Below are 27,430 nucleotides of genomic sequence, written 5' to 3'. Positions count from 1 at the left end.
TTAGGTTAGCACAGTATACAGTCATAGGTCAAAATCCCAGGGGGACAGGGGGGACACGACCCCCCCCCCATCCTGGGAAAAATAGGATTTGCCCCCCCCTCAATAAATCGCTGTAAACATAAGGAAATGTCAATAATATTAATAATATACATTTAACATATTACAATGTAGGCTATGTGTTACAGCAGTAATTTTGGTGTCCCCCTCAGGAATTGCTCTTGGGAAAATGTAATATAATTGTCCCCCCCAAAATTGATAGCAGATTTTTGCCATACAGTGTTTGTAGGTTAAAGTTTGAACTGAAGAGTGTTGTTTTCTGTAGGTCCAACAAACACAAATACACACACAATTACACAAAGAGGAAGTGGGCAAGGGAACTTTAGAGGCATACGCCCAATTTTGCTGCAGAAATACAGGGCATCAGACTCGAATATAGAGATGCAAAATGGACAAATAGATTTATGTGCAGATTTCATCACTTACTGGCACACTGCTGCCATCTAGTGTTCTATACATCGACAACAGAGACACTCCAACTATATTGTTTTGAAATGTGTACAGATAAAAAACTAAATATTTGACAACAAGAATTATAGCTTTGGTTTATTATTTTCAGTAGTTACGTTATGAAAGCATGCAAAAATATGTTCTTGACAATGGTACATATTTACATTTTAACAGATACATTTGAACACACAAATATAATTCACAGAAATATTCACGACCAAATGTGCAGTAAAATCACAAACAGACAAAATAAATCTCATTGAAAAAGCTAACATACAATTTGTGACTGTAAAACTCCTTCATTTGCTCAATTAAAACATCACAAAAATAACAGGAATTGGGATCACAGCATCCACACTGTTATTGACTGAGCAAGTATTTTACACAAATAGGTCTGAAAATCTTAACATGCTTGTTTTTCTTGTTTGTGTAACAGGTCAACTACAGAGTTTCAGTGAACGCATCATCTTCATACAAGTCCTCCAGCTCTCCATCTCTGCTTTCCTCCTTGCTGTAGGTTACAAAGCTCCATTAGGTTATGTAAGGATATGTAGGTTACGTAAGTTATGTGACAGTGTGGACAAGGAGGGGGTGGGGTTAATAGTTAACATTGTGCTAAACGCCATCCTTCTTTCGAGACCGCTGCGTATTATTTCACATCAGAATAAAAACAGGAAAAGGGAGCATTGATAAAATGACTCCCTGAATGACTCCTGCTTAAAACACACAGCTTTTTGCACTGCATTACAAAATTGTATCTTGTACATTTGTATTTTTTGTAATATTTGTGTTTTTGTATTTTTATATATTTATTTATGTATTTTTTTTTATATTGTAATTTACGGCAACTTATATTTTATTTTATTGTATATTTAATTTAATTCTAATCCCACTTAGTACTGCTAGTTTATGTACCCTTAGGGGTAGTCCACATATTTAAATTTTAGGTCCCTATATGTTTATTGTATGCACCTTCCTGCCAAAGCAAATTCCTTGTCTGTGCAAACTTACATGGCGAATAAATCCCATTCTGATTCTGATTCTGAACAGTTGAGAGTAACAAGGCAGAGTGTGGACGCTTCCTCGCAACTGTTGATGCGGGAGTCAGGGAGTCAGGTGGCTGAGCGGTTAGAGAATCGGGCTAGTAATCAGAAGGTCACTGGTTCAATTACCGGCTGTGCCAAATGACGTTGTGTCCTTGGGCAAGGCACTTCACCCTACTTGCCTCGGAGGAATGTCCCTGTACTTACTGTAAGTCGCTCTGGATAAGAGCGTCTGCTAAATGACTAAATGTAAATGTAAATGATGCACCTACCGCAGTGATGGATGAACATTGGCAGAGGATCTCAACATCCAAGTGTCCCTAAACAATGAGAGAGAAGTTCAACAAACCAGTAATGAATTCGTGTTAAATGGACAGGATGACTAATGAAGACTCTGTAAGCATTATTTAGTGCTTTGCTCTGTGAAGACATGAAAAGGTTGTTGATTGCCATGGTGTTACTGACTGCCTTGCAGTTAAGCGTGTGATTCAGCCAGCTGTGTGTGGAGGAGGATAACAGGACACCTGCGCCACATTGTAATGGTGTAGATTATAATTGGGCTTGTCTCTACATCCTATATACCCAGACCACTGCAAACTGTGCTAAAGAGGTTGGTTTGTGTTTACTTATAGAAGACTTTCCCCACAGTTCTCTAGCTGTACCCCTTGGCTGATCATGGTTAATATCCAGTAAATAGTATGTGTACATTACTAAGAGAGATGGCTATTGAGGGGGGAATCTCTATGCATGCCATTGGGATCAAGGATAGCAGGCTAATGGTTAAGCAGAATCCACAACAGATACTGGTTGACGGATGCTAACAGATCAACAGTAGGCCTTTGGGTGGATTGGAACAAAACAGGCCTCATATGCAGTAATTAGCTGTGTCAGAGACCTCCCACAGATCCACAAGGATGAAATGCCACTTTCAGCAGCTCTGATTACGTACTGGAGAGCTTCAAGGCCCCACATTAGCCCTGACCGAAAAGCTTCCGCTGGGCCATTATCCAGCAGAGCTAAACACTTCCGTTGAAGTTAAAGATCTTTCTGGGTATCTTAAGGGCACTTACTGTCTGTTTGTGCCAAACAAACATTAACTAAAACATTTACTGTACTTTACCAGTAATGGAAAAAAACAGGTGAATGAAACATAATAGACAGTATCCTCCCTCATACTCAAACACGGATATCATATACACACAAACACTTGTTTGTGACTGACTCTATGTCTGTATGTGAGTTTAGATTATTTTGTTTTGTCTAAGACCTAATCCTGATGTTGGCAGCTGAATATGTTTCCCTGTAGAGGATTTGAAAAGTGCTTACGTAATGAGGCCTCCAGGAGCAGACATGGACCTGACCGCCCTCCTACTCCCCTCGAAGGGGTTTCCGAAGGAACGCTTCCTAAGCATGGACTTGACAAGGATCTGCAGTGGGAAAAGGGGGGGAAGGTGGTAAAGGCTTGTAGTGACTCGAGACCTTCAAATAACAGGCCGACAAACCTGGCCGACAGACCCGGCAGACAAACCTAACTTTAGCTAGCTCAAACACAGAGCTCGTATTGCACTTGGTAAAGCTATCAGCTGGCTCACCACTGCAGACAGACTAGGGATGAGTTTGACAGAGTTCTTGATCTCCTCCTCTGTGACCTCGATCACAGTGCAGTGCTCCTCCTCCAGAGGTAGGGGGGAAGTACCGTTCTCCGTCACCCACCTGTGGAGCTGCCAGAGACACAATACACACCACACAACTCAGACTACCTTGGAAACCTAAACACAACCTCACTAACAACACTCATTTCTGGATCATTGGTAGCACATAACAGTCCATCTAGGTGTCTGTCCTTCTCTCACCTTGATTTCAGGGATGCTGACCCTTGTTTCTGCGTTTTTATCGAGCATCCTGGAGATCAGCTCCTTGAGGTCCTCAGTTGACACAGGCCTTAGACACCATTCATTTATATTAATAACGACAACCAGAGCTAAGCCTCTATACATTAAACTACAATTCACTGACAAAGGTAATTGAGGTTAAGTGAACAGCGACAGCTGATATGATGATGTTTTCCTGAGTGGTGCTTACGTCTCTGGGAACTCTACAGGAGCATTCTTGATTTTGGCGTGCAGAGCAAGGATGTAATCCTCAAAGAAAGGGACCTGGCAAATTTTGACCAAGAAAAAAAATCTATGAATACAAACCTGTACAGGCATAGCAGCTGTAAATATAGTTTAACACCGTAGCTGTATTAATCAACTAAGTGTACTAATTCAAATGAGAAACCAATAGAGGTACAGAGTTTGGTGTATTTTTCTGTAAAACACAGATGGTCATAAGAGTGCTGACCTTGCCAAAGACAAAGCAGTACAGCGTAATTCCCATCGCCCACACATCTAAAGCCTGGTAAGCACAAGTATTCGTTTTGTTAGGCAGAAATCATTCACTGAAATTTGTTTTTGACACTCAGTTTTAATACAGAAGCATAAGAACCAGATTGGGTATAAGATCAAATAAGATGAAAACATAAAAAGTCTATAAGAATAATCATCATATACTTTCTCATCCAAATGTAAACAGGAAGGCCAATGTCTCACCTTGCCGGTAAAGCTCTGCTCGCTCTCTGACATCATCTCAGGGGCCATGAACGCTGGGGTCCCTGCAGTGCTGGACAGCAGGGCATCATTCCCCTCAAACTCGTTACTCACACCAAAGTCTGCTATCTTCACGTGCCCGTCATCTCCCAGAAGCAAGTTTGAGGGCTTAATATCTCTGTGGATAATCTTCTGGTAGTGCACTGAGGAGAAGAGCATGGAGGAGCAGGGAGAGGAGGTGAAGGAAGAGGAGGAGCATGGAGGAGAGGACCGGGGACAGAAGGATCAGGAAGGGGAGGATCAGGGAGAGGAGGAGCAGAAATGAGAAGAGCATGAAGACAGAGATGAGGAAGGGGGCTAGTGTGTGGAGGGTATACTTGAGTAGATAATAACATTTCGATAAGACTCACAGTATTCAATGCCCAGGATGATGTCTCTGAAATAGAAGCGAGCCTGTTCCTCTGTAAACACAGTGTCTGTAGGCACCTCCATGACTGGCCTGAGATACACAGCAAACAGGGAGGAAAATGGCTAAAGGTCCCATACTAACACAATTCTCAAAGAAATACTTAACCTAAGAGCAAATAGCCAACAGTTATACACAAAAACAGTATTGTTTCTTCTAATTAACAAATACAAATTTACCCTTTTGGCATCAGCTCGAAGGCTAGACAGGCAACACATAGATAAGGATGATCAGAGATAGTGCAGTGATTCAGCGTAAACCTTATTCAGCAGCATCATATCAACACTACAGTATATGAAACATGAAAGTGATGACTTACCCATATGGAGCTTGTCTTCTAAAGGATCATCAAGCACCTATAGTAAAACAGTCCAAGTCAGTTTTCAACATCACATTCAATTGCTGAACCAAATCAAATCACCATGCTAAAACAATATTTCATCCAGTACTGCCGTATTAGTTTAAATGATTATATAAAGTAAAGACATACCTCTACCAGTTTGACAACATTAAGGTGGTCCAGTTTCTTCAGAATAGCAATCTCCTGGTAGACTCTGTCCAGAGGTCCCAGCGGTATCGGTGACTGTCCTAGCTCCTGGTTGGGTCCCCGAGGTGGAGGACGGCCTAGGGGACATCACACACACACACACACACACACACACAAGTGTGTGAGATTCCATGATAAAGAATAGACAACATGAGACAGTACAAGAGATCAGCGTCACCTACGAGGAAATCCGCACTGCTTCATCAGTTTCTTTTTAGACACTACTTTCATCGCCTAAAGAACAAGACAAAAGAGACTCAGAAAAGATTAAACAAAACATGAACTACTGGGAGAAAACCAGTAGTTGTGAAACAGTCAGATATATTGAGAATGAGCCAGATAATAAAGATGCTTCAATGCGTTTCTGATCTAACAGACAGATGGAAAGCAGCTTACGTAGTACTGCTCATCATGCTCATTGTAAGCTAGTTTCACCACCCCATAAGATCCCTGTAATGTAACGAAGTCATTACAAAGGACAGTCTTAGACACAACACAAAGTATAACAAATTCTCTTTGATGAACTTAAAACAAATATTTTACCTTTCCAATCTCGTCCTGCAGCTTATACTGGTTGAGTTGGATACAATCCTAGGAAAAAAGAAGGTTGTTAAAATGAATTAAACTCAAAGATACACTGTGTCTTTTCATGAAAACAACATGTGTTTCCACCAGATATGTGTGAATCAGACACACATATGAGGGCATGCTATCTAGACTTTGACCTCTGAATCAGAGATGGACACACGCTTGGACTCGATGGTGGGCTGGCGTGCCACGCGGCTGGTCCCCCGCTCCTGCAATGACAGCTTCCTGTCTGAGAGGCGGAGTCGCTGAGGGGGGGTCCTGCCTGGGTTGGACCTGAAGCCGTTATGCGTGGTCAACTGGCTGGGTGTCACATTGATGGCCGCAACCATGTCAGCCAGCTCGGCATGGTCGACAGCATCCAGCTCAGGGTCACTGTCAGCACTCATTGTTGTCCCAGATCAATGTAAGCAACAGCAGAGGGATGTCACTGAAGGAAGGGTGCAGACAGCATCAAAAGGTACACTATCATTCTGTAAGGATAGAAAGAAGGAGGAAAACATTTTAACTACTGAATCAAAAACAGCACACTTTAAATGTACCTGTGGGAGTATTCTGCATACAGTAAGATCAGGTTTAGCTAATAAGACTAGTGTTTAGACCATGGATTTAAATAGCCTCTTATGTAACAGGGAAAGAAGCGAGAATTTGAACATCTTATTTAGTGGGCTGATAGGCTGACTATGTGCGATGCCAAAACAACTGAAAACACAATACTATTTGACTTCTTTGAAAATAAACATTTAGATATCAAAATGCCGTTCATGATGTGACAATGACTGGGACATGAGCTCCTATCATACCTGTAGATCTCTGTCACGTCAACACTGCTTTCTGCAAATCCCTTCTGACATCACTGCAACCTAGCCACAAACAAAGATGCATTGTAGAATATCCAACTAATAACGTATAAAAAAACGATTGATACACAGTGGTGTACATTTGTTTTTACTTACACATAGCTTTAGGACTTCCTTCAGGTGACTGGTGCAGTTATGCTGCATGCTCTCCTGCTGATCATTAGGTGGGAAAAATCCTTTGTGTCTCAGAACACGACTTTCTCTCATGAGCCAGGAACTACAAGATCACCCAAGCCTTAGGGATTAACTCAGTCCACATTTAGCCGTCTGATGCTCATTCTAAGAGAGGCAATCAATGTTTACAGTACAGTACAGTACACCAACAGACTCCTCCCAAGCCCAGGGGATAATAGCGATTGATTGGACGTTAGAAGTCATGACCAGGAGCATGAGCACAGGATAAGTGTTCAGGTCAGTCAATACATTTAGCTGGGAGAGACCTCTGGAGGAGAGGCAAGGAGTTGAAGTTCATGGAATGTCCCAGTCTAAACGGGGTTATGTCTGTCAGGACCTTCTCCTCGGTTTAAAGCGGCTCAAGTCTTACATAAAATAATAGCAACACAGCAACACACAACATAACAACACTGATAGAGAAACAAACGTATTTTCTAATAAAACCAATAGTTTTAAACAACATACATTTTACAGAATAGATATGGTACAGCGTTGACACCTGTTATATTAAATAACTTATAGCCTAAACGTTTATTTTTTTTGGTCATTTCATAGCCTATTAAACTTGTACACAGTAGGCTATATGGTACAAATGTTGCCTATAGCTGTTTTATAGTAACATATCACATCAACTAATTCAATTCCTTCGATTCGCGGAAACGATTAGCTGTAGCTCTAGCGCAATAAGTAGGAGGTTAATTAAACCAAATTTCGATGTATTAAATAGCCTACATTTTGGTATATATATTTTTCTACACAATTCGACTAATTGACAACTTCAATAGGATTTGATGTAGCATAAGTAGGTTTGTAGAATTCTTTGCAAGTACCTACTTTAAGTTATATTTTGTCGCTTGTGTAGGCTTTTATCTGCGCTTTCACAATTCATGAAGAGAGGCGAGCTCCACCTAACGTCGAGAAAGCGAAACAGGCTATAAAAAAAACCCTAGCCAACATGAGTGTAACAAACCTCCGTGACGTTGACGGCAAACAGGTATCCCAGTACAGGTACTGCTTGAGGTGCAAAAGTTGGACGTGACTTACGGATGTAGGGTGAATGCAAGGTATTAAGTTCCTGCTTATAATGCATTTAAATAGGGATGCAAAATTGATGTCCGGCAATTTCAGTCGTTTGAGGACTTCTGAATTGCGGCAACTTCTGAATGATGATCAGAAAATGGGCCGTATAATTCGCTTAAGTAAGAAGGTAGGCTATGTTTTCTAAGTCTTATATCACCATTTGTGGTTTCTTGGTTGTTACTTAAACTGCTTAAAGTATAATGTCAAAGTAATTATTGTCCAGTTTCAGGGACTTCAGTCGACAAAAGAAGACATATTGGTGTCAAACTGTAGACTGGCAGAAATTAATCTATCTCATCAGCCAACACTCAGAAAGGGAAAACTTAAATTAGTCAACAAGCATCAGGAGATGGAAAAACTGATTATCAGCGTTCAAGCCAAACAAGACCAACTTTGTAAGAGTGACACTAACCACAGATGCTCATGTTCTATATACTGTTACTGTACATACAGTTTGACACATTTATGGGCACGTGTGTGCCATAAAACCCTAATTGCCATTGTTACCCTCTTGATGTTGAACTCTACTGTTCTGTTATTGTCAATAGCAGCCTTGTTAGAAGGTCATATGTTCAAGATGGCTCACAGGCTGCTCCTTAAAAAGATAGAGCAGAACGAAGAACATAGCGAGGTAAGAAACAGGTAAACGAGGTAAAAAAAAAATATATATATATATACCGGTATATAGGAAATACAGAATTTACGTTTATAGTAGCAGTAATCCGCTATAATTCAAAATGCTTTATTTTTATTATTATGTTAATAGTCTAAAAGATCATGAATGTCATTTTCAACCAACAGGTTCTCTTTCAGAAATTTGTGGAGGGGAGAATGTCCGTGGAGAAGTTCTTAGGGCGCTTTCAGAACTCCAGATGTCTGTATCACATCCGACTGGTTCAGGCAGTGAAGACCCAGGACATCCTGGAACCTACACCAAAGGAACACCAGATATCTACTGAGACTCACAATAGTGAGAGTTTCCCTCTGGACTACCCCCATAACCAGCCTGACACCTGCCGTGTTCACTACAGCCTTGTGCCTTTTGTTATTCTGCCAAACTTCTACCACCCATACTCCTCCATTCCATTTCCTTCTCCATTTCTACCCCCTTTGAGTGGCTATGTAAACAGTGCTCATCTTCTACAGCCTAGGGCCTTGGATTTTCACCAAACATCCCAACATGTACGCCCTAGAGTTCATGAACAGACGCCTAGGTGGCCAGCGAGACCTGCCCGTCTAGAACAACTTAATTTACCAACAAGACATCAGCAGAAGGAACCACACTAGAGAGAAAGGATTGAACGGTTTTCTCTGAGAACAATAGCATCCCATGGTTGCAAAGATTGCAAAATACTTTTCCTTTGACATGATTGTACACTATTTTTTTTTTTTTGGGGGGGGGGGGGGGTCTGTGTGGTTTTGTGTGGTCTTGCTCCATGCAGCCTCATTCTGTGTCCTTAGGTCAGGAGGAACTGTCTTGAATCAACTGTGTTTAAGTGCAGTGGGTCACAGGGTGAACTTGAACTCCTCACACTACACCTGATATCTCAGATCGGCTGTCTACAGAGACTCCTGCCAAGTGTAACCATGGACCATGACTCAGACTGCCTAATGCTTGCGTCTTTTAACCAAACACCTGTTTATGACACACTGTTCTGGAGGAAGTTAATCATCACAATCAGAGAATAACTTCCTCCGTTTTAACAACTGACTACTGAGCTGTCTTGGTTCTTCTCTTTCTAGTATGTATTAACTCACCGATTCACCCGGTCGCCATTTGGGTTAGTCAGGGTGCCACAGGCCCTGATAACCTCACCACACTAATTAGACCTCAGAGAGAGGCTAGCTGCTTTATAGGAGGTGATTAGCCAAGCAACATATTTGAAAACCTTTGTTCGACAGCGGACTTAAGTTACATCTATGTCAGCAGCCCCTATTGTTCGAAGAACACCAAAGTGGCCAATTTTCTAATCTGTCAGCTAATCATTACCTGCCTGTCAACCGAACTCTACATCTCTGTATAACTGCTTTCTTGGGTGAGGTAAAAAGGACTCTGAGCTCGATCTGGATGCCTAATGAACTACAAATAATCCTAATTACTAAAGAAGGGCAATGAGTTCAACCGACCTATTCCCTTATTGGTGCCTGAGGTCAAAGTTGTGAATACAGAAGATATATGATAACACCAGGTGCAGTAAAGGCCTACCATGGCTTTTGCAAACTGCAATAGGACAAGTACTTGAGTGTGCTCCCTTCCTAAAACCACCATGTAGGGATTCCGAGGTGTCTATGTCTCTGGTGTGATGCAATATGTATTGAGTGACACTTTAACATGTTCAGTTATGTCAGAATAAATGTAGGGCAGCAGCTGTGCATGAGCAAGCACCTACTAATAAACACCAAGCAGAAACTGCATGACAATGTCATATTCAGATGTTTTTTCCTTCTATTATTAGGAAACATCACTTTAATAATACAATATTTAATCCAGATACATTCTGAAAAAAGTGTTCCATTTATACTTTATTCTCTAGAAAGTGTGTCTATGTACAGTAGAAAGGTTCATTTTTCAAGTAATCAAAGCCAACAGATCACTTAAGAGCAGTAATCCACATTGTAAAAGGTAGAGTGCAAATGTACAACTTCATATAATTCATACTTGTTTACATTTAGTCATTTAGCAGACGCTCTTATCCAGAGCGACTTACAGTAAGTACAGGGACATTCCCCTGAGGCAAGTAGGGGAACTGCCAACCTTCAGATTACTAGCCCGATTTCCTAACCGCTCAGCCACCTGACTCCCTGACTTGTTTGGCTATAATAAAAATAAATACAAAACAATCATATGCAATAAGTTAACTCCATTACCTACAGTACATATTTTACATTATTTGCTTAATTGCACATTATCTTGACTGACATCTACTGGACGTCCAGGTTTTCCACCTGACATCAACTTTCACTGTAGATTTCGTGAATCAGTCTCTTCATCCCATCAACATACAGGAATCGACAGCTTTTTCTAATGGCCAGCACTATTGCCCCCTTGGTCCATACAATACAGAGGGGACACAACCCCTGCTGGAGCAAACACACCATACAGCAGTGATCTGTAACTGGTTCCTCCACTGGATCTGCTCTGCCAACCCAGGCAGTCAAAGCCTCATATTTGCTCCACTGTGTTCCATCGTGTAGATGGCTTCACATCTACATCCACTTCCCTGGATGAGCTCATATGGGGGACTCCCAGGACTGTTGGGCTCTCATGGCTGCTCTCTTGATTTGCTCATAGGAGACAAACATCACAATGTTCCAGGAGCCAAGGCGAAGAAACGAAGGCATAAACCTAAAGTACATAAACAAAATGAGTAATCTTTTCATATTTTGATGTGCCTGAATTATAAAATGCTAACGATCAGATAGCTAGTGCTTCTGATTTTGAATTCTGTCATTTTAATATTACGCACCCTTTATAGAATGCCTTAGGCCCCTCTTTGGTCAGCATGATGTACGCACAGTTACTAGCACTGCTGTACTGTGCTGTTGTGGAGTTCATGAACCGAGTTTTCACCACATCCACAGGAGACGCCACAACTGTGGTGAAGAATCCAGCACCAAAGGCTGCTGTGAAATGGCAGGGTAGGTTATCTGTAAAAGAAGACCAACAACACATACTCATTAGAAACATTGACTTTGATCAAGTTTAAAATGTGCATTGATTCCATCTTCCAACTTACCGGTCATTAGGTCATGCTTGAGGATGAGTTCTTTGATGATGTCATAGGTCACCAGCTCTGCACAGTTTACAATGGCGTTGCGGGTTATGTTTGGCATGCAGCCTACAAGGGAAATGGCAGTACAGTTAATACTCTATAGTAATCACGTACATTTTTATAATGACAAAAAGCAAGTCCTTAGTTATATTTCACCTTTCCAGAGCCCTCTGATGCCCTCTTCCCTGGCTATAGTCCTGTAGGCATCCATGGTGCCATTGTATCTCTTCACTGAGTCCATGTCTGGCAGTCTGACTTGAGCCTGAAAGCGCACCTTTACCACATCTGTGGGCTGAGCAAAGGCTACAGCCATGGCCCCTGTGCTACAGCCTGCCAGCAGCCGGATGCCAATACCTGCATCTGCAAGACGACAAACAAATACATGAAACAAAAGCTATTTTTACTGACATTAATGTCAACACACTGAGCTAAACTGAACCTAGGATCATTCGTGGCCGTACTTTCTGATCCCCGGGTGTAGAACTGCTTCATGGAGTCGTAGAGGCCGATGCGGACGGAGGCGAAGCTCATCTGTCTCTGCAGTCCTGCTACCAGGCCGTTGTACAGGCTCCTCGCCCCCTCGGTCTTCACCATGGTGCTGATGGTGCCAAACACCCCTCTGTACTTCACCACCTTCCCTCCCTCCAAGGACTTTGATTCTCCTTGAATCTAAAGCAAACACAAGCACGAGCGCAAGGGTTAACTTCTCCTTAGTGTTTTTTTCAGTGGTTAAATGAAGACAATTCAATCAAGCACGTTTCAGCAAATAATGACTGTGTAAACGTTTGCGTCATCATGGTTAAACATTCTCACCTGAAGCCTGACTTTGGCTGTGTCCAAGGGAAATGTGATGAGATCTGCTACACAGGCAGCTGTTCCTGCTCCAAAGAACTTGACGGTTGCCGTAGGAGCTAAGTCCTTGGGTTTTACCGCAACCATGATTGATCTGCTGTTAATACAGTATGCTTTCAGAAATATGGAAGGTCTTCCTGGTCGTATGACAAACTGTTTGTGGTTGAATCCCTCTGTCAGTCCCTGAAGATAATGACACAAGTATTATATACTGTACTGTATAGAATTAATGGATTCTATAATAAACAGGCAAAAAACTATTGTCAGGCTACTAGATTAGTCACACCTACCCAAACAGGTGGAAGTAAAACTCAAGTTTCAGGTAATGAGAAGTGTCTGTCTTGAAAGTAATTTCGTCCTGGTCTGTCTTGCCATAAAGAAATCCAAAACAGCATGTCAAATTTGACCATGAAAGTAGAAAATAGTAGCCTATAAGCCTAATGATTTGAAAAGTGATGGAAACAAGTGTATTTAAAGTCTTCCACAGATCCTTGTATATATCAACTATATCCACTACCTGAGATTTTAATCCGAATAATGAATTCATTCAGGATGGGTGGTTTTTTTCCCAGGTGCACCGCTTCTTGCTCAGTGAGAGTTGTTTTCACACCAGCTTGCTTCCAGTTGACTTTTTATAGCCGTCCTCCCATACTGCTTGACACGTTGACCTGAGAAGAACGCGCCAGCGCGTGCGTGTGGCACGACAGTTTGTGAAGCTCTAAACATAACTCGACAACGGAACAATGGTTACATAAACCGTCATTTAAAAAAAATATGCCACAAAATAAAATGTCCGAAATAAACTGTAGATTTCCTGAAATCCAAATGCTTTCTGTTGAACGACTTCGTTCGTATTGGTAGTCTAGCTACATAGGACACAATGGCAACCGGTAGTGCACAATATATAAAAAAAATACTTGAATCCAATGCTATAGAATTAGCGAAGACCATATCCTAGCCTATGGCTTTGTCACCACCCCTCAGCCAATCTATTAGGCTTGCTTGTTCAGGTGTGACGTCTGGCTGCTGCATATTTTCTTTTACATTTCGGTACATTCACAGTGTTAGGTTACAGAACATCGTGCGTGTCAGGATCACAAAGGTTGAGAACGGACAAGGTTCTACTAACTGTAAACAACACTACAGACCCACTTGTGCATCGTTGGCACCACTAACAAACTGATAGGTCCAGTTCACACTGGTTTCAGGTAAATCATATAGAATAACTACAGATTACTTATACATATTAAAGTTTTATTACTTAAAACATACAAATTACTGTACAGATTTTCATTTTCATTTTACATAATTGCAAAGCACTATATACTGCCAGGTCATAAACCTGTAAACTTGTAAAAATGTTAATGCAAAATGGCAATTGGGACAAGTGCTAATGTTTTTCACTAAAATGAGCTGCAAATATCTTGGCTATTCTTTTGGTCTCTTCTTTCTTCATGGAAGATGGCGGTATGCTAGGCCTGGGTCTAGGTGCTCGTCTGTAGGGAATCCCCTGCTGAACAAGACTATCTTTCTGGAAAACAGAAGACATAAATTACTGAAAAATAATGATCCATTTGGACACTAATGCACACAGTAACAGGTGGATTTGTTTCCCATGAATGCCCGTCTTATAGAAAACCCATTTGCACAAAACAGACTATGTACCTACTATGGTACAATGAGTAAAACCAACGTTATCAATCACATTGAAAAGGGCTAGTTACACTTGAGGGTGGTGCACTACCAGTGGCTGGCTGGAACCAGTTTCCTTGACATGTCCTGTGAACTCTGCCACGTACCACTGCGTAATAAACAACTATATCTACACCCCTCCTTGAAACTGGACACTGGCATGTCTGACGCAGGCACACGTTTCCATGTCCATACTTGCTCAGTGGTCAGGAGTACTCTAGTCTACAGTAGCTGCTGAGCCCTATCCTGTTCAACTTTATCATACAAAAACTGTCCAGTATTTACTTCGCTTTCAGTTTTACAGGCACATTGATGAAGATTTTAGAAACTTGGCAAGACTCCACTGTAGTCTACTAATCATAATAAAATTATGTTTAAAAGTTAAGTGGTATGAGTTGTAAAATATCATTAATTTGTTTGTCCTGTTGCAGACAAAATCTGAGAACTAAATATAGTTGGGCCCTCAATTACTTTTTACTGACATCTGTTACACGTCTGAAGCCAAATAGACATGAGGACCTGCTAATAAAATACACCCTTTTGCCATAAGCATGAAGCATGATGACAGATGGGATATGACACTGCAAATGTAAGAGCACAGACGCTGGCCCCTGTATCAGTCACCAGACCCTGCCCAAACTACTGAGCTACCTACAATAGCTCTGCCATTCAACCATACTGCACCATCCATGTCCTAGAACTGGCAGGCCTAGGCTATAGTCTTACTGTAGAGGAGAAAAGAGGGTTGAATGAGAGCAGAGGGTTGCTACCGTGGCAACTGAAAAGTGTAGATCTGTGTGGATGTTTTTTGGACTCACAGGGAAGGCCGGGGCTAGACGTAAGGCTCTCATGGAAGCCTCAAGGTGATGAGGTGGGAGAAAGAAATTTGGGATTTCTACAGGGTCAGTACTGGAGGAAAACAGTTGAGGAAAACAGGAAATAACAAGCTCCCACAGTGTTTCAATAAATACATCTTAAAAAAAGGTCAAAACATTATCTAGGATATGTCCAGTAAATAACCCTTGCGCTAGACAAAGGATACTGCTGTAGCTTTCCATCTCCCTCCTCAGGGGATCTCACTGAGCGGGTATCAGATGTCCTCGTGGTGTATTCTGGGTTGAGGGACATCGTGTGGTCCTCATCTTCTGAGCTGCCGCCTCTGTCCCCACGAGCCCTGTTGGGTGTGTCCTCAGAGCACACCGAGGGGACAGAAAGAGGAGCCGCACCAGAATCCTGGGGCTCCAGACGTCCTATCTCATCAGGAGCTTGATGTGCCCTTGCGCTGCCTCTTTCTGTGTCAGAGTCGTCCGTTTCCGAACCGTCCGAGCGATCAGAGTGAAAACGTTCACTGTCCTTCACTATGGCTGCTTGAGAACCACCTGAGCTCCAGGACTGCAGGGTGGTCATCTGGGTCCCCACCCCCCCCTCTCCCTCTGGGGACAAGTCTGAGTGCTGAGAGGCTCTGTCTCTGGAAGGCTGCTCCTCGGGGGCCTCTAAACTCTCCAGAGAGCCCAGGTCAGGGTCCGACAGCAGGCTGGTCCAGGGACTGGTCCTGTCGGTTAACGAGGTCACTTCATTTAGAGGCCGAGGTTCTACTACCGTCTCCTCATAATCTCCATCCTCCTCATCCTCCTCTCCCATCTCCTGTCCACAACCTCCTCCATCATCATCATCACTTTCATCCTCAGAGGAGGGAGCCTTCTGGAGGTTGTAGTCCTCCTCTTCCTGGTCCTCACCCTGGGATTCACTGTGCTGCTCAGATGGACCAGGCGGGGGGGAGGGGAGAGGAGACTCCTCCACCAGGGGAGAGTGGGTGGTTTTGCGTAAACATGGAAGACCGTTAGGTAAGGGTTCAAAGGTGAAGGACTGGTCGTCAGGAACTGGAGGGGTTGCAGGGAAGCACTGGGGGACGGCGAATGCTGTCTCCATGTGACTGCTCTGTAGACCTAGATATGGGGAACAGGGTGGGGTGGGTTTGAGTTGCATGCACAAAAGCAAGTCACACCGAGCTATTCATTTACAACAATAAACGGTAATCCTTGAAATGAATGAAAAAGAATGTTTAAAGAACAAAAAGTCCTATTTAAAGTAAAGCCTTGCAAAGTATGCTTGTGTCACAGGTGTCGTGTTGCACTCTCTCTCTCTCTCTCTCTCTCTCTCTCTCTCTCTCTCTCTCTCTCTCTCTCTCTCTCTCTCTCTCTCTCTCTCTCTCACACACACACACACTGGGGTTCAAACTCGGGGTAATCCTGACTCACGCACGCAACGACCACCTCTTATAAACACAGCTTTAGCCAACTACGCCACCGAAAAGGTAGCAGCTCACCACTGACAAGGCTGTTGACTTCCCCCACCAGCCTGCTGGACTTGAGGAGGAGCTGCCTGGTGTCTGTCTCTGAGTCTCTGTGCTCCTCCAGCCTGCTGGACAGACGTCCTGGCTCACTTCGGGAGGGGAACGTGGGCGTGGACAGCTTGTGGTTGAAATACCTCTGCATGTCATCCAACTCACTCAGGTTCTTCCTAGGAAACGCACATGTATACAGTATTGGTTTATTTATGTTACGTGAACAGCAACATGTTCATAGTTTAACACTGTTGAGCACCGTCCAAGTCAGCCTAACTTGAGGCGTGTACACCGCGAGGGAGTCTCAGTACCTGAGCGCAGAGAAGAGCATCGAGCTGGACGGATGGGAGTCCGCCGCGGCTCCAGTGGACTGTGCCGCCGCCCCCTCCTGTAGACTCTGGTGGTACAGTCTCACGTTGTCCATGTGCTCGTTGTGACGATCACCCTCGCTGAACCTTATAGGAGGAAACCGGCCATTACTGACGTTATTCTGGGGAGAAGGAAGAGGCTGTTACCTGGACACTCCGGGGGGGGGGGGGGGGGAGCTGGCGTACCGTTCTGGATGCAGCTGGTCCAGGCGGTCAGGGGAGGAGATGACCCTCTGCTCTGGGTAGCGGCTGATGTGGGAAGGGAAGCTGCTGTAGCTGGCAGCTGTGTGGTAGTACAGAGGCAGGGCACGGAACAGAGCCTGGGAACACAAACACAAACCTCAGAAGATGCAGATTGGAAATGTAAGTGTTGTGGGGATTAAAATCACACAGTGGTGGGGATTAAAATCAGATCAAACTTTGGCCGTTTCTACAATCAATCACTGTTACAAAGAGCTTTACATTTACCCACAGATTGATATCAAGGTTCAACCGACAAGGAAAACAGTGTGAACAGAATGCGTCAGTAGATCACAGTGTACTCACTGAGGACTCTTTAGAGACGTCTTCATTCAGGGCTTGTCTCTGCCCCTTCAGGTCCTGCACCCCCTTCAGGGGAGAGATGGAGACTTTGAGCTGGCCCTGACACTGGCCGCTGAAGTCAGTGATGTTGTACCAGCCACACACAGACTGGAACCCGGACAGCAGAGGAGACAGGTCCACAGAGGCAAAGCCAATCACACGCTCCAGATCTAGAAAGACAAATGACAGGACCAATGAAAGCTGTGGAGCTTGTTCTGACTTATGAGGTCATCAGGTTAAATTGTCAGGGTTATGTAAAGCATTGTTTCTGACCTCCTCTGTGCCAGACTTTGAAGACCAGGGACTCTTGTGGATCCACCAGCAACTGCTTCGAAAGCCTAGGTTGTACCAACAATAGTTTATTACATCATTCGACTACAAATCCTGTCATCAAATTTTTATTTATTTTCTCTGTGATAGAGAGCTGTACCTGCACTCTAGTTGGTGACCCCACACAGGGCAGTCAGAGTCTGCTATCAGCTCTGTGGTGATTGGCTGTGCAGAATCAGCAGTGACGTACGACACACAGCAGCAGGGCTTCGCTCCACTGCCCTCAGCCAGAGGACAGCCTGCCAGACACACACACTCTGACTGAGCCAGGACAGTGCAGGGAGTAAACACTACACACACAATAAACATTCTGTCTGACCGACATCTTACCTTTCAGGCTGAGACGCATGGCTCTGTCCACAGTGACAGAGACAGAGAAAGCGTCGTCCATGCTGGCGTCTGTCTGCTGGGAGACTGGGAGGCCTGCGCTTACAGAGGACTTAGGCTGGCGTCCGCTGTGTGGACCAGATTGCCCAGACACAACGGCTGGCAGACGCCCCTCTCCTTCTACCTCCTCTGCAGGAGAGTGCGCCCCCTGGCTGTCACTGTCCTCCAGGTCAGCCCCTGCTGGGGGGGGATTGAGAGGGACAGGGCCGGGGGTCAAGGTGACATGGACCCTGAGAGCAGCTCCACTCAGGTCTGGGGCTGACCGTCGGAACAGAGGGTACACTCCTGGAAAAACAACAGGGCTGTCAGTCCTGCTACTCATTAGCTATTAGTTAATGAAAAATAAATAGTTGTTCCTTTACAGTAAGAAGACTATAACAAAAACCAGAGTAACTCATATATTTCCAGATAGTTCCCTACCACTGATAGTGAGCTTATGTCTGGATTTCTTGGCGAAAGAAGAGAGGTCCACAAAGGCCGAGCCCACCAGCCGGTCTGTGTCGTGAGGCCTGCTTGTCCTCTCCTTCCCAAAGGCCACCCACACCTGCACCTCCAGCCTCTCCTCCCGGAGGTACCACACCAGGGGCAGGCTGCTCTTCAACTCCAAGCTGCTGCCTCCTGGGAAGGCCACACTGGCCAGGCCATCCTCAGCCTCGTCCTCCACACACGGGTGTCTCAGCAGGGAACAGAAGGCCTCGCGGTCGTACAGCTTGTACCTGAAGTAGCAGTACGTTGAGCGCTGGAGTTCACTGTGGCCAGGCAGAAGCAAGCTGTGGACAGGCAGCCATGCTCTGGGCATGGCCAACGTCAGGTGCACCGTCCTCCTATTCTCCACCCAGGCCTCTCCATCGCTGTCCGCCTCCTGGTCCTCCTTCTCCCCTGTCATGCCCACCTCCCAGCCCAGGCCCTGGGCAGCAGTGATGACCCTCTCTCTGTCTGCGTGGTGGGCAAAGTTGATGGATATCTCCAGGCCTCCCACTAAAATGTGATGGGCAGGAAATGGACCCTGGTCCTGAGGTAACGACAGCCCAAACCAGCCACAGATCCCTGGGGAACGAAGAGGCAGTAGACTGGTAAGGAATACCTCAGATCTCATCCTGTGATCCAGTAGGTAGTTGTGATAACTGAAACAAGCATTGTACCTGTTCTTTTATGGATCATATCAGCCAGCTGTATTCTCACTGTGCCCAGCAGAGTGTCATTTGACTTGGGGCTGCCCATGACTGTCACTATAAATATGGGAGAGAAAGAGACAAACAGTTATCATATCATGATTAATGATTTACATTTATGCAAATGATATTCGCAATATTTCAGCGAAAATACTTCAAATGATCAAAAAACGATTCAAAACAATCTTATTGTAGGAGCGATTGGCTGCCTGGTTTCCCGACCTCTGCGGCTGTCTCTGTTCCAGATGCTGATCTCGGCGCTGGCCTCATGCAGGATCTCGGCCAGGCTACCGCTCTCCCCGGAGCTTCTCAGGACCTGCAGCAGGCAGGGGAACTCCGAGTGGTGGTCAAACTCTGGACAGAAGGTCCTGGCCACGACACGCGTGCTCCGTCGCTCTCCTTCGGGCAGGAAGGACAGCTGGGTGGTGACGTAGGCGTTCACCCCGACATCAGCATAGTACTGGAACGCTTCATCCCGCTCCGTCACAGCCCTGAGGGAGAGAGAGCCGTCAGAGAGAGAGAGACCTTGTAACTGTATTACAGAGAAAGGAGAGATTCAGACTTCGGAGAAAGAGAGACCTTGTAAGTGTATTACAGAGAAAGGAGAGAGTCAGCCATCGGAGAGAGACCTTGTAAGGGTATTACAGAGAAAGAGTCAGACATTGGAGAGAGAGACCTTGTAAGTGTATTACAGAGAAAGGAGAGATTCAGACATCGGAGAAAGAGAGACCTTGGAAGTGTATTACAGAGAAAGGAGAGTCAGACATCGGAGAGAGAGACCTTGTTAGGGTATTACAGAGAGAGGAGGCGAGAAAGAGCCGAGTACCTTGCTGCTGCCTTTAACCCTGAGGCTCTGTGCACCTTGACCACCATTGTGACAATGCGAGAGGCCACCGCACCACTCCTTTGGTCACCAGATCTCAGTGGTCGGTGTTTGTACTGGACACATACATCAAGCAGCCCTGAGAGACAAGTGCAGAGGGGGACAAGTAATACCACTGCTTTTGGAGCTTAAGCATGTGTAGTGTGTGTGTGTATTGTGTGTGTGTAGGGTGTGTGTGTAGGGTGTGTGTGTATTGTGTGTGTGTAGGGTGTGTGTGTAGGGTGTGTGTGTAGGGTGTGTGTGTATTGTGTGTGTGTAGGGTGTGTGTGTATTGTGTGTGTGTATTGTGTGTGTGTAGGGTGTGTGTGTATTGTGTGTGTGTAGGGTGTGTGTGTATTGTGTGTGTGTATTGTGTGTGTGTAGGGTGTGTGTGTATTGTGTGTGTGTAGGGTGTGTGTGTAGGGTGTGTGTGTAGGGTGTGTGTGTAGGGTGTGTGTGTAGGGTGTGTGTGTATTGTGTGTGTGTATTGTGTGTGTGTAGGGTGTGTGTGTATTGTGTGTGTGTAGGGTGTGTGTGTAGGGTGTGTGTGTAGGGTGTGTGTGTAGGGTGTGTGTGTAGGGTGTGTGTGTAGGGTGTGTGTGTAGGGTGTGTGTGTAGGGTGTGTGTGTATTGTGTGTGTGTAGGGTGTGTGTGTATTGTGTGTGTGTATTGTGTGTGTGTAGGGTGTGTGTGTAGGGTGTGTGTGTAGGGTGTGTGTGTATTGTGTGTGTGTAGGGTGTGTGTGTAGGGTGTGTGTGTAGGGTGTGTGTGTAGGGTGTGTGTGTAGGGTGTGTGTGTATTGTGTGTGTGTAGGGTGTGTGTGTAGGGTGTGTGTGTAGGGTGTGTGTGTAGGGTGTGTGTGTATTGTGTGTGTGTAGGGTGTGTGTGTAGGGTGTGTGTGTAGGGTGTGTGTGTAGGGTGTGCTACCAGAGGGCTGAGGCTGATGTCCTGATGGGTGGCTAGTCCTGGGGACCAGGGGGAGAGAGAAGAGCTGAGCTTCAGCAGGTTTCTGCATCTGCATGGTCACCATGGCACACAACTTAGACAGCGGCAGCATCCCTCTGGCCACCATCTGGTCTCGCACGTTGGGATAGTAATACCTGTAGAGCATGTCTCGTGTTTTAATGAAAGCTCTGCTTCATCATGGTCAAATCATTTAATACTTCTTATTCCAGAAGTGATCAGTAAATAGCTTTGATACTTTTAGGTTCCAGAGGGTGACCCGCTCTCTCGTGGTCAGAGGAGAGACGAGACACACACCTGCACCAGACTTCAAACTGGATTCCGCCCCTGTGGGTCGGCAGCTGGCTGGAGAAGGAGCCGAGGAGCAGTCTCTGGACCGGGACCGCCTCGGGACTGAGCAGCACGTGGGTCTCGCTGTGGCCGAACACCGGGTCAGGGACGCACAGCGTGGTGCTGGTCCGGAACTGCTTCAAGCTCACGCCTGGAGGGAAACAACCAATTAGAACAAACCAGGGTGGTTCTGTTTTCAAACCCACCTTTTTAACCTCATCTGCTTATTTTTTTAAAGGGGTATTTCTGGAACTTCAAAACCCTATCAATCATCCGTTTATTTCAGTGATTGGGGGTTCGTGGCTTACTGCTCTCTATGACGTCTGGTTCCAGAATCTGAGCTGTGTCTTCTTCCTGGGAGGGGAAGGAGTACTGGACATAACAGTCTGCCTCCCCCCACACAGTGGACTGTAACGGAGCCAGTCCATTCACTTTCTCCACCCTCACCACGAACACGTGCTCTCTCATAGCCTTGTCAGGAGCAGCCTTCACCTGGGAAGGGAGACCAGGTGACATCAACACCTCGGGCGGTACACCTCCAGACCCATATATACTCATACAGAAAGTATACCAACCTTGGCTTCTGTTTGTGGGTGGTGGTCCAGCAAATGGGCTGGTCTTGGGATATTAAATACAGAGACATGTTCTTCATCCCTTGTGCGCTGGAGAGCTATGATCTGCCCGGAAGAGCCCATGGCTAAGAGGACCCTGAGGTTGCCCTTGCAGCTGCCTGAGAAAACATCAATGACTGGCATATAGCTGTCTACCCCTAAAACAGGGTACTGTGCCTGGAGAAGAAGGTGGGAGATTTTGGGATCTCTGAAAGAAAAAAAAGACAGGTCATCAAGTGATTGTCATTATATTTGAAGAATGTGACTTTACTATACAGTGTTATGTACAATATGCATTTATGTTATCAAGCACAGGATCTGGCCTCACCTGAAGGACATGTAGAACTGGTGGAGAGGTAGTTTAACCAGGCCTAGCAGACGCTCCTGGCCAGAGCTCGCAGCTCTCTGCCAAACCTCAATCACCATCACATTGTTCCTCATCCTGTCCAGCAGTCTGGAGGTCAATGCCACAGGAGTCACCTGACTGAGGTTGAATGAAGGGTTGGTCTGTCCCCAACTCATTACCGATCTAGTGGTCTCATCTGAACCAAACAGTTTACAGTTCAAGTAGATGTTGGGGGCCTGCAGGGGACCACAGTTGAAGTCCTTCCCATCAGGCACCATGAGCAGGGCGTGCAGGAGCACCTCGTAGTCCTCCTCGAACTGCTGTAAGCCTGGTCTGGAGGGAGACGTTTGCAGGCTGGGCAGTGGGGAGGGGCCGAGGGAGGAGGCCAGCTGGACAGTCCTCACACCGATCCTGGAGTCTCCTCGTGGGCCTTGGCAACCGTCCTCCCACCTGCCAGTGTCAGCACCCTGAGGCCTGGCTGTGGTGTCGGTCTTAGATGGACTGGGAACTCTCTGAGGACTGGGAATGACAGCCGGAGGGGCTCTGGAACTAGCAGCCGACCTGATTTTGGCTGAAGAGAAATCTTTGCTGTCTGCAGCCAGTTCAAGTGACACCTGAGGAACATATGAAAGTGACACAAAATATGAAGAAGATACATGGGCACACATGAGCAGACCATCTAGTAAAAGACCCTCCTTCCTATTGGTAACAAACAGAGATATAATGTAATAGTATATTAATTTTTGTATTCATGTAGCATTACACAGTGCCCTTCTGGGCAAGACGTCATCTCACCTTGAGTGGGCCGATCTCCCGGGCATGAGCCGGCCCGCCCAGGCTCTGGACAGGCAGAACCACAGTCTGGTTCAGCTTGTCGCTCTGCAGCAGACGGCGCAGAGGGAACACAGCCATTCCGACGGGTTCAGGCTAACACGACACAAAACACGGTGAGCTTCCCAAAAACATGCCACTCAGTCAGTACGCAACGAGTACCAGCAACGAGCAGACTTCGATGACTGAACCGTTCCACCTACCTTCTTTTGGGAAATCTTCCTTGAGTAGATGTTGAACGTGAGGTCAGTTTCCCACCACCGCTCCACGGTCGCCCCGTTGAACTGGACAGGAAACACAGAGCGCTGCTCGAACTTCACCACTGTAAACACAGATGAGATGGTTTCAACCTCAACACCCTGCTCCCCTCACACTGAGCTGAGATGGTTTGACCCTGGCTCACCTCCTCCTGACACTTTGTTGGAGACGAGTCTGTTCACTTCTGCTGCCATCTGCTGGCTGTGCTCATGTCTGGTGGGGGTCACAGGGAACAGGTACTCCACAAAGTAGGAGCTGAGACATCCAAAAAGATGGAAAACAACAGCAGCACGTCAACATACATCATTGTAATTGTTAGACATAAACAGTAGAGTGAGAGGATGTGATCAGCACAGTTTGGAAATCATTTCATACCATTTCTTATTGGTCGGGGGTCTAGGGGGTTTGCCCTTGCTCTTCTTTGGTGTGACGGTTGTGCTGTCTATAGGGACAGTCAGAGAGTGGATGACCACTCTGGCCAATCGAATCCCACCCAAAACAGTCAGCTGATCCATGCTCAGCCCTGGGTCACTGGTTCCTGGTCTCTGCTCCGGTTCAGAATCCAAGCTGAAGAAAGAAAGTTTAAAAAGTGAATCCTGTTCAAAAACTCCACTGAAGAGACATTTTTATGACATGAATAGATATAAATCAATACAGAATATGAGGAGAACCGACCCTGTGGTAGTCCTGGGACAAGGAGGCCTCTCCTCAGCTCCTCCCAGCGGGCCTTGACTCCTCCTCAGGGATGGATCCCCTGGGGACTCCCTTAGGAAGCTGTCAGGACACTAAAGGACAGACAGAAGGTCACACCATCCCCTCATATAGCAGATGCCTTCTCCAAAGGTGATCTTGGCTAAACTGTGTGTGAGTCCTAGTTACTCACAAGGGCCTTGTAGAACAAGTTCTCCAGGAGGCTGTGGTCATACTGCGGGTCATTGAGCTCACTGTCTCCACACACACTGCTGTGGCCTGACAGAGAGGATGGGGGAGAGCCTTCTCCATCCCACAGAGGAAGGCTGGAGCCATCCAAACTGAACACGGGGGGAAACAGAAGATGAAACCCAACATACGCAACAATATTAAACATTTGGCTCAAATTCAGCTCAAAATGCTACGTAGCCTATAAGCCCGGTGTGGTTTAAAAGGAGTGTGCTACCTGCCGAGTAGCAGGTCCACAGCTTTGTTCTCGGAGTCAGCATGAGCACGGTCTGAGATCAGACAGTCAGGGGACACAGGGAGAGGGGCAGACTGCAGGAGACTGGAGTCAGTGTGGAGGATGTTTTGAAGCAAGTTTCCACAGGGCTGAAGAGATGGCCTGGAGACATTTTATAAAAACTTTTTAGGTTACCACTAAAGTGTAAATATAGGATATATGTTCTGCTAAAAATCGATTACTCACATTCGTGGAGATATTACATTGTCCTTGGGGAGAGGCAGGGGAGTGTCTTTCAAAGCCATTTCAGAGTCCAAGTCCGTTTTCAATGCTGAGACCACCATCGCATTTCTGAGCTTGCTTCCACGCTCCAAAAGAACTGGGAAATTATCGATAATAAAAAACATACATTCTCACATTAACAAACAAAGATTTATAACATGTTTGTCCTTTTCAGGTGAGCATGACTTCTCTGGACCAACCAGAAAGGATGTCATTCGAGGTCTGGTTGTTGTGCGGTTCCAGTACTGTGGGATTCCCATCTCTGTGACCCTGCTGAGACCTAGCTGACGTGGGATTCTGGTTCTCCAAAGAAACCTCAGTTCTTCTGTCCCCCTGGGCACTCTGGAAGAACAAGTGGTCTCTCCCTCTGAAATTGAGTTGCAAACAGTTCAGTATTGATCATCTGAACGTAGAAACACCAGCTGCATATGTAGTTCACAGGTATCAATACAGAAAAATATATATATATATGTTAGAGATGAACATTTAGCCAACAAAAACAAGCATCAGAGAAAGGTCAGCCTGTATAAATCAGAGAATAGTTGATTGTCCCACCGAGGTGTGTTGACAGAGCAGCTTCCCACTGAACCTTTTCCCGTGCTGGCAGAGAGAGGCCTGGACAGAGAGGGCACCACTAACGTGTGGTGCTGGGCTGCCCTGGCTGTCAAACCATTCACAGCTTTTTCAACGCTCATATCTGTGGTAGGAACCGAGCTGCTGCTGTCATAGGATTCTGTCAGGGGCTCCAGAGCTATTGACACCTAGAAAAAAGGAGTTTCATCCATGACCAAAAGCAAAAATCTTACTGATGTTCAATTGCATACGTTTTATTAATGCACTCTTACCTGTAACTCGCCTAATTTCTCAGATGTTGGGGACACTAAGGTATAGAAACCACTGATAGCGTGTGACAGAGAAAGCTGAGAAATCCCTGTGACCTGAGCACGTGCTATTGGCAAATGGTCTGGCTTGGTCACCACCTCCAGCACCAGCGAACCCATATCTGCAGGGTCCAACATTGACAGAAAACAAAATGCAGCTGCATATAAAGCCAATATGTCCTAGCAATTGTTTCAGTAAAACACAGTTTGTCAGTCTAAAATGTGATGAGTGTGTGTCTGTCATATAGCCTATAAAGATGTATTACCAGTCATGTAGGACGTAAACTGTTTTGGCCCACAGCGTATGGGAAAGCGAGCGGTGGACTTGACCGTCGTCTGAGATGTTTGTGATCCATTCCTCGGACGGAAGTGTGTCCCATTTGACGACTCTCCCCACCAGCGCAATCTCACGAATGTTTCGGCTGGAGGCTTCGGGATTGTCCATAGAATTCTGCTCACTGTCACCCTCAAAAAACATCTGAGCTGACCCTCGACCAGGGGAGGGAGGCTGGTGGATGGCGACACGTCACTGGGGACTTGAGAACAGACGGATCAATAGTAGGAAGCCATACTCCATATACACAGACAAACAATATATGCACACACTAAGGTCAGCGATGAATTACCATAGCATGATACTCACTTTCACAAGCATAAAGAGGTCTCACTATCAAGCTAGCATACACTGCAGTTCGACTTCTCAGCAGGCAACTAGCTAGTTAGTAGCTGATATGGCTAGACCTAGCTAAGTTAATTACTTCCCTAAGCATATGTAGCAAAACAAAGCTAACTTTAGCTTACTAGCAAATTGTTGTATTTATCAACAAATGACTAACGACTAACAATAGCAGTTAGCTAGCCTAAATACAATGTGGACAAAGTCATTAAGTTATTACCTAGATGGTGGTCAGCTAACCAAGCAACAAGTAAACTACAGTACTGTACAGCTAGCCTAGCTTCAGTACTAGTAGTAGCATTAAGTACTGTAATGTACTAGCTAGTACAGCTGAAATTGACAAGTGCAATGATGATGAAAACTAAGTCGACTTTATTACCTTTCCGCCTGTTGCTTCCAGCTTTGGTAGATTTCACTTTTCTGTTCTTCATTCCTTTTTAAGTTAGAGAGTGTGCGGTTATCTAGACTAGCCCTGGTAACTAGCTAACTACATGGTTGTCATTCACTGTGTATCTGCAAGCTATCCGCTTAATATTGCGAAGACAACGCGCAAAACGGTCTCCAAAGCAACAACGCTATGCTTTCCTTTGTATCCCGCCTCTAAACAAACGACTTCCTTAATATGCTGTATAACGAATGTTCTCCGCTTCCTTTCCACCAGCAGAGGGTAGCATCGGTCTTATTTAGCTAATAAGCTCACCTACTTTCCCCACTGTCGTTGCATAATTTTACCATAACTGTCATAGAAGTTCAACTTTTAAGAATACTAAGAAGGGTTGTTTTTAAACATAATTTTATTTGTCACATTTTTCCATAAATTAATATCCCCATCTTGAAGACAATTTTAATGACAGTAACTTTTGACTTCATTATAGCTTGTAATTTTT

General features: G+C 45.3%; 4 protein-coding genes across 5 annotated transcripts; 1 reads left to right on the top strand and 3 right to left on the bottom strand.

The window, feature by feature from the left end:
• Positions 1–855: 855 nt before the first annotated feature.
• Positions 856–7,132, bottom strand: camkk1b (calcium/calmodulin-dependent protein kinase kinase 1, alpha b). Its single transcript, XM_062472782.1, has 18 exons — positions 6,693–7,132; positions 6,540–6,599; positions 5,877–6,209; positions 5,695–5,742; positions 5,548–5,601; positions 5,334–5,385; positions 5,095–5,228; positions 4,924–4,960; positions 4,784–4,805; positions 4,549–4,637; positions 4,142–4,341; positions 3,894–3,947; positions 3,633–3,706; positions 3,404–3,491; positions 3,143–3,271; positions 2,877–2,977; positions 1,823–1,870; positions 856–1,033 (listed from the first exon to the last, which is right to left on the bottom strand). The coding sequence occupies exons 3-18, from the start codon at positions 6,123–6,125 to the stop codon at positions 949–951; spliced, it is 1,464 nt and encodes a 487-aa protein (XP_062328766.1). The 5' UTR covers positions 6,126–6,209; positions 6,540–6,599; positions 6,693–7,132; the 3' UTR covers positions 856–948.
• Positions 7,133–8,120: 988 nt separating this feature from the next.
• Positions 8,121–9,147, top strand: LOC134028629 (uncharacterized). Its single transcript, XM_062472269.1, has 3 exons — positions 8,121–8,245; positions 8,399–8,481; positions 8,652–9,147. The coding sequence occupies exons 1-3, from the start codon at positions 8,200–8,202 to the stop codon at positions 9,135–9,137; spliced, it is 615 nt and encodes a 204-aa protein (XP_062328253.1). The 5' UTR covers positions 8,121–8,199; the 3' UTR covers positions 9,138–9,147.
• A 1,128-nt stretch (positions 9,148–10,275) lies between these two features.
• On the bottom strand, positions 10,276–13,094 carry LOC134029512 (mitochondrial uncoupling protein 2-like). Of its 2 annotated transcripts, none has more exons than XM_062473643.1 (8): positions 12,993–13,094; positions 12,766–12,842; positions 12,437–12,658; positions 12,085–12,292; positions 11,780–11,983; positions 11,588–11,689; positions 11,318–11,498; positions 10,276–11,196 (listed from the first exon to the last, which is right to left on the bottom strand). In XM_062473643.1, exons 3-8 carry the CDS (start codon positions 12,560–12,562, stop codon positions 11,082–11,084), a joined length of 936 nt encoding a protein of 311 aa, XP_062329627.1. In that variant the 5' UTR covers positions 12,563–12,658; positions 12,766–12,842; positions 12,993–13,094; the 3' UTR covers positions 10,276–11,081. The 2 variants fall into 2 exon arrangements, with proteins under 2 accessions (XP_062329627.1, XP_062329628.1); XM_062473644.1 differs by having other exon boundaries at positions 12,766–12,838; positions 12,993–13,060.
• Positions 13,095–13,708: 614 nt separating this feature from the next.
• On the bottom strand, positions 13,709–27,206 carry c2cd3 (C2 domain containing 3 centriole elongation regulator). Its single transcript, XM_062473119.1, has 32 exons — positions 26,923–27,206; positions 26,134–26,403; positions 25,832–25,989; positions 25,542–25,747; positions 25,187–25,353; positions 24,951–25,083; positions 24,708–24,866; positions 24,435–24,582; positions 24,227–24,336; positions 23,927–24,118; positions 23,697–23,806; positions 23,497–23,615; positions 23,258–23,389; positions 22,445–23,076; positions 22,081–22,324; positions 21,814–21,997; positions 21,473–21,656; positions 21,140–21,312; positions 20,177–20,312; positions 19,573–19,841; positions 19,321–19,407; positions 18,599–19,225; positions 18,122–18,463; positions 17,892–18,030; positions 17,735–17,799; positions 17,426–17,631; positions 17,066–17,199; positions 16,823–16,966; positions 16,494–16,687; positions 15,210–16,113; positions 14,986–15,076; positions 13,709–14,006 (listed from the first exon to the last, which is right to left on the bottom strand). Exons 1-32 carry the CDS (start codon positions 26,972–26,974, stop codon positions 13,866–13,868), a joined length of 6,852 nt encoding a protein of 2,283 aa, XP_062329103.1. The 5' UTR covers positions 26,975–27,206; the 3' UTR covers positions 13,709–13,865.
• Between the last annotated feature and the right edge of the window lie 224 nt (positions 27,207–27,430).

Source organism: Osmerus eperlanus, chromosome 11, assembly GCF_963692335.1.
Source record: "Osmerus eperlanus chromosome 11, fOsmEpe2.1, whole genome shotgun sequence".
NCBI lineage: Eukaryota > Metazoa > Chordata > Actinopteri > Osmeriformes > Osmeridae > Osmerus > Osmerus eperlanus.
This window is presented reverse-complemented; position numbering and strand designations above follow the sequence as displayed.

Excerpts from the sequence above, each read along its gene's own strand:
- camkk1b (XM_062472782.1), bottom strand. The coding sequence starts at position 6,125 with ATGAGTGCTGACAGTGACCCTGAGCTGGATGCTGTCGACCATGCCGAG. Across the intron at positions 3,948-4,141 it reads AGCAGAGCTTTACCGGCAAG|GCTTTAGATGTGTGGGCGAT; the intron begins GTGAGACATTGG and ends TGTGCTTACCAG. Across the intron at positions 3,272-3,403 it reads TCAGCATCCCTGAAATCAAG|CTCCACAGGTGGGTGACGGA; the intron begins GTGAGAGAAGGA and ends TGTCTCTGGCAG.
- LOC134028629 (XM_062472269.1), top strand. The coding sequence starts at position 8,200 with ATGGAAAAACTGATTATCAGCGTTCAAGCCAAACAAGACCAACTTT. Across the intron at positions 8,246-8,398 it reads AGCCAAACAAGACCAACTTT|CAGCCTTGTTAGAAGGTCAT; the intron begins GTAAGAGTGACA and ends TATTGTCAATAG. Across the intron at positions 8,482-8,651 it reads AGAACGAAGAACATAGCGAG|GTTCTCTTTCAGAAATTTGT; the intron begins GTAAGAAACAGG and ends TTCAACCAACAG.
- LOC134029512 (XM_062473643.1), bottom strand. The coding sequence starts at position 12,562 with ATGGTTGCGGTAAAACCCAAGGACTTAGCTCCTACGGCAACCGTCAAG. Across the intron at positions 12,293-12,436 it reads CAGCCAAAGTCAGGCTTCAG|ATTCAAGGAGAATCAAAGTC; the intron begins GTGAGAATGTTT and ends TGTTTGCTTTAG. Across the intron at positions 11,499-11,587 it reads CAAGCATGACCTAATGACCG|ATAACCTACCCTGCCATTTC; the intron begins GTAAGTTGGAAG and ends CTTCTTTTACAG.
- c2cd3 (XM_062473119.1), bottom strand. The coding sequence starts at position 26,974 with ATGAAGAACAGAAAAGTGAAATCTACCAAAGCTGGAAGCAACAGGCGG. Across the intron at positions 23,807-23,926 it reads CCCCCGACCAATAAGAAATG|CTCCTACTTTGTGGAGTACC; the intron begins GTATGAAATGAT and ends TGGATGTCTCAG. Across the intron at positions 19,226-19,320 it reads TATGATCCATAAAAGAACAG|GGATCTGTGGCTGGTTTGGG; the intron begins GTACAATGCTTG and ends TTCGTTCCCCAG.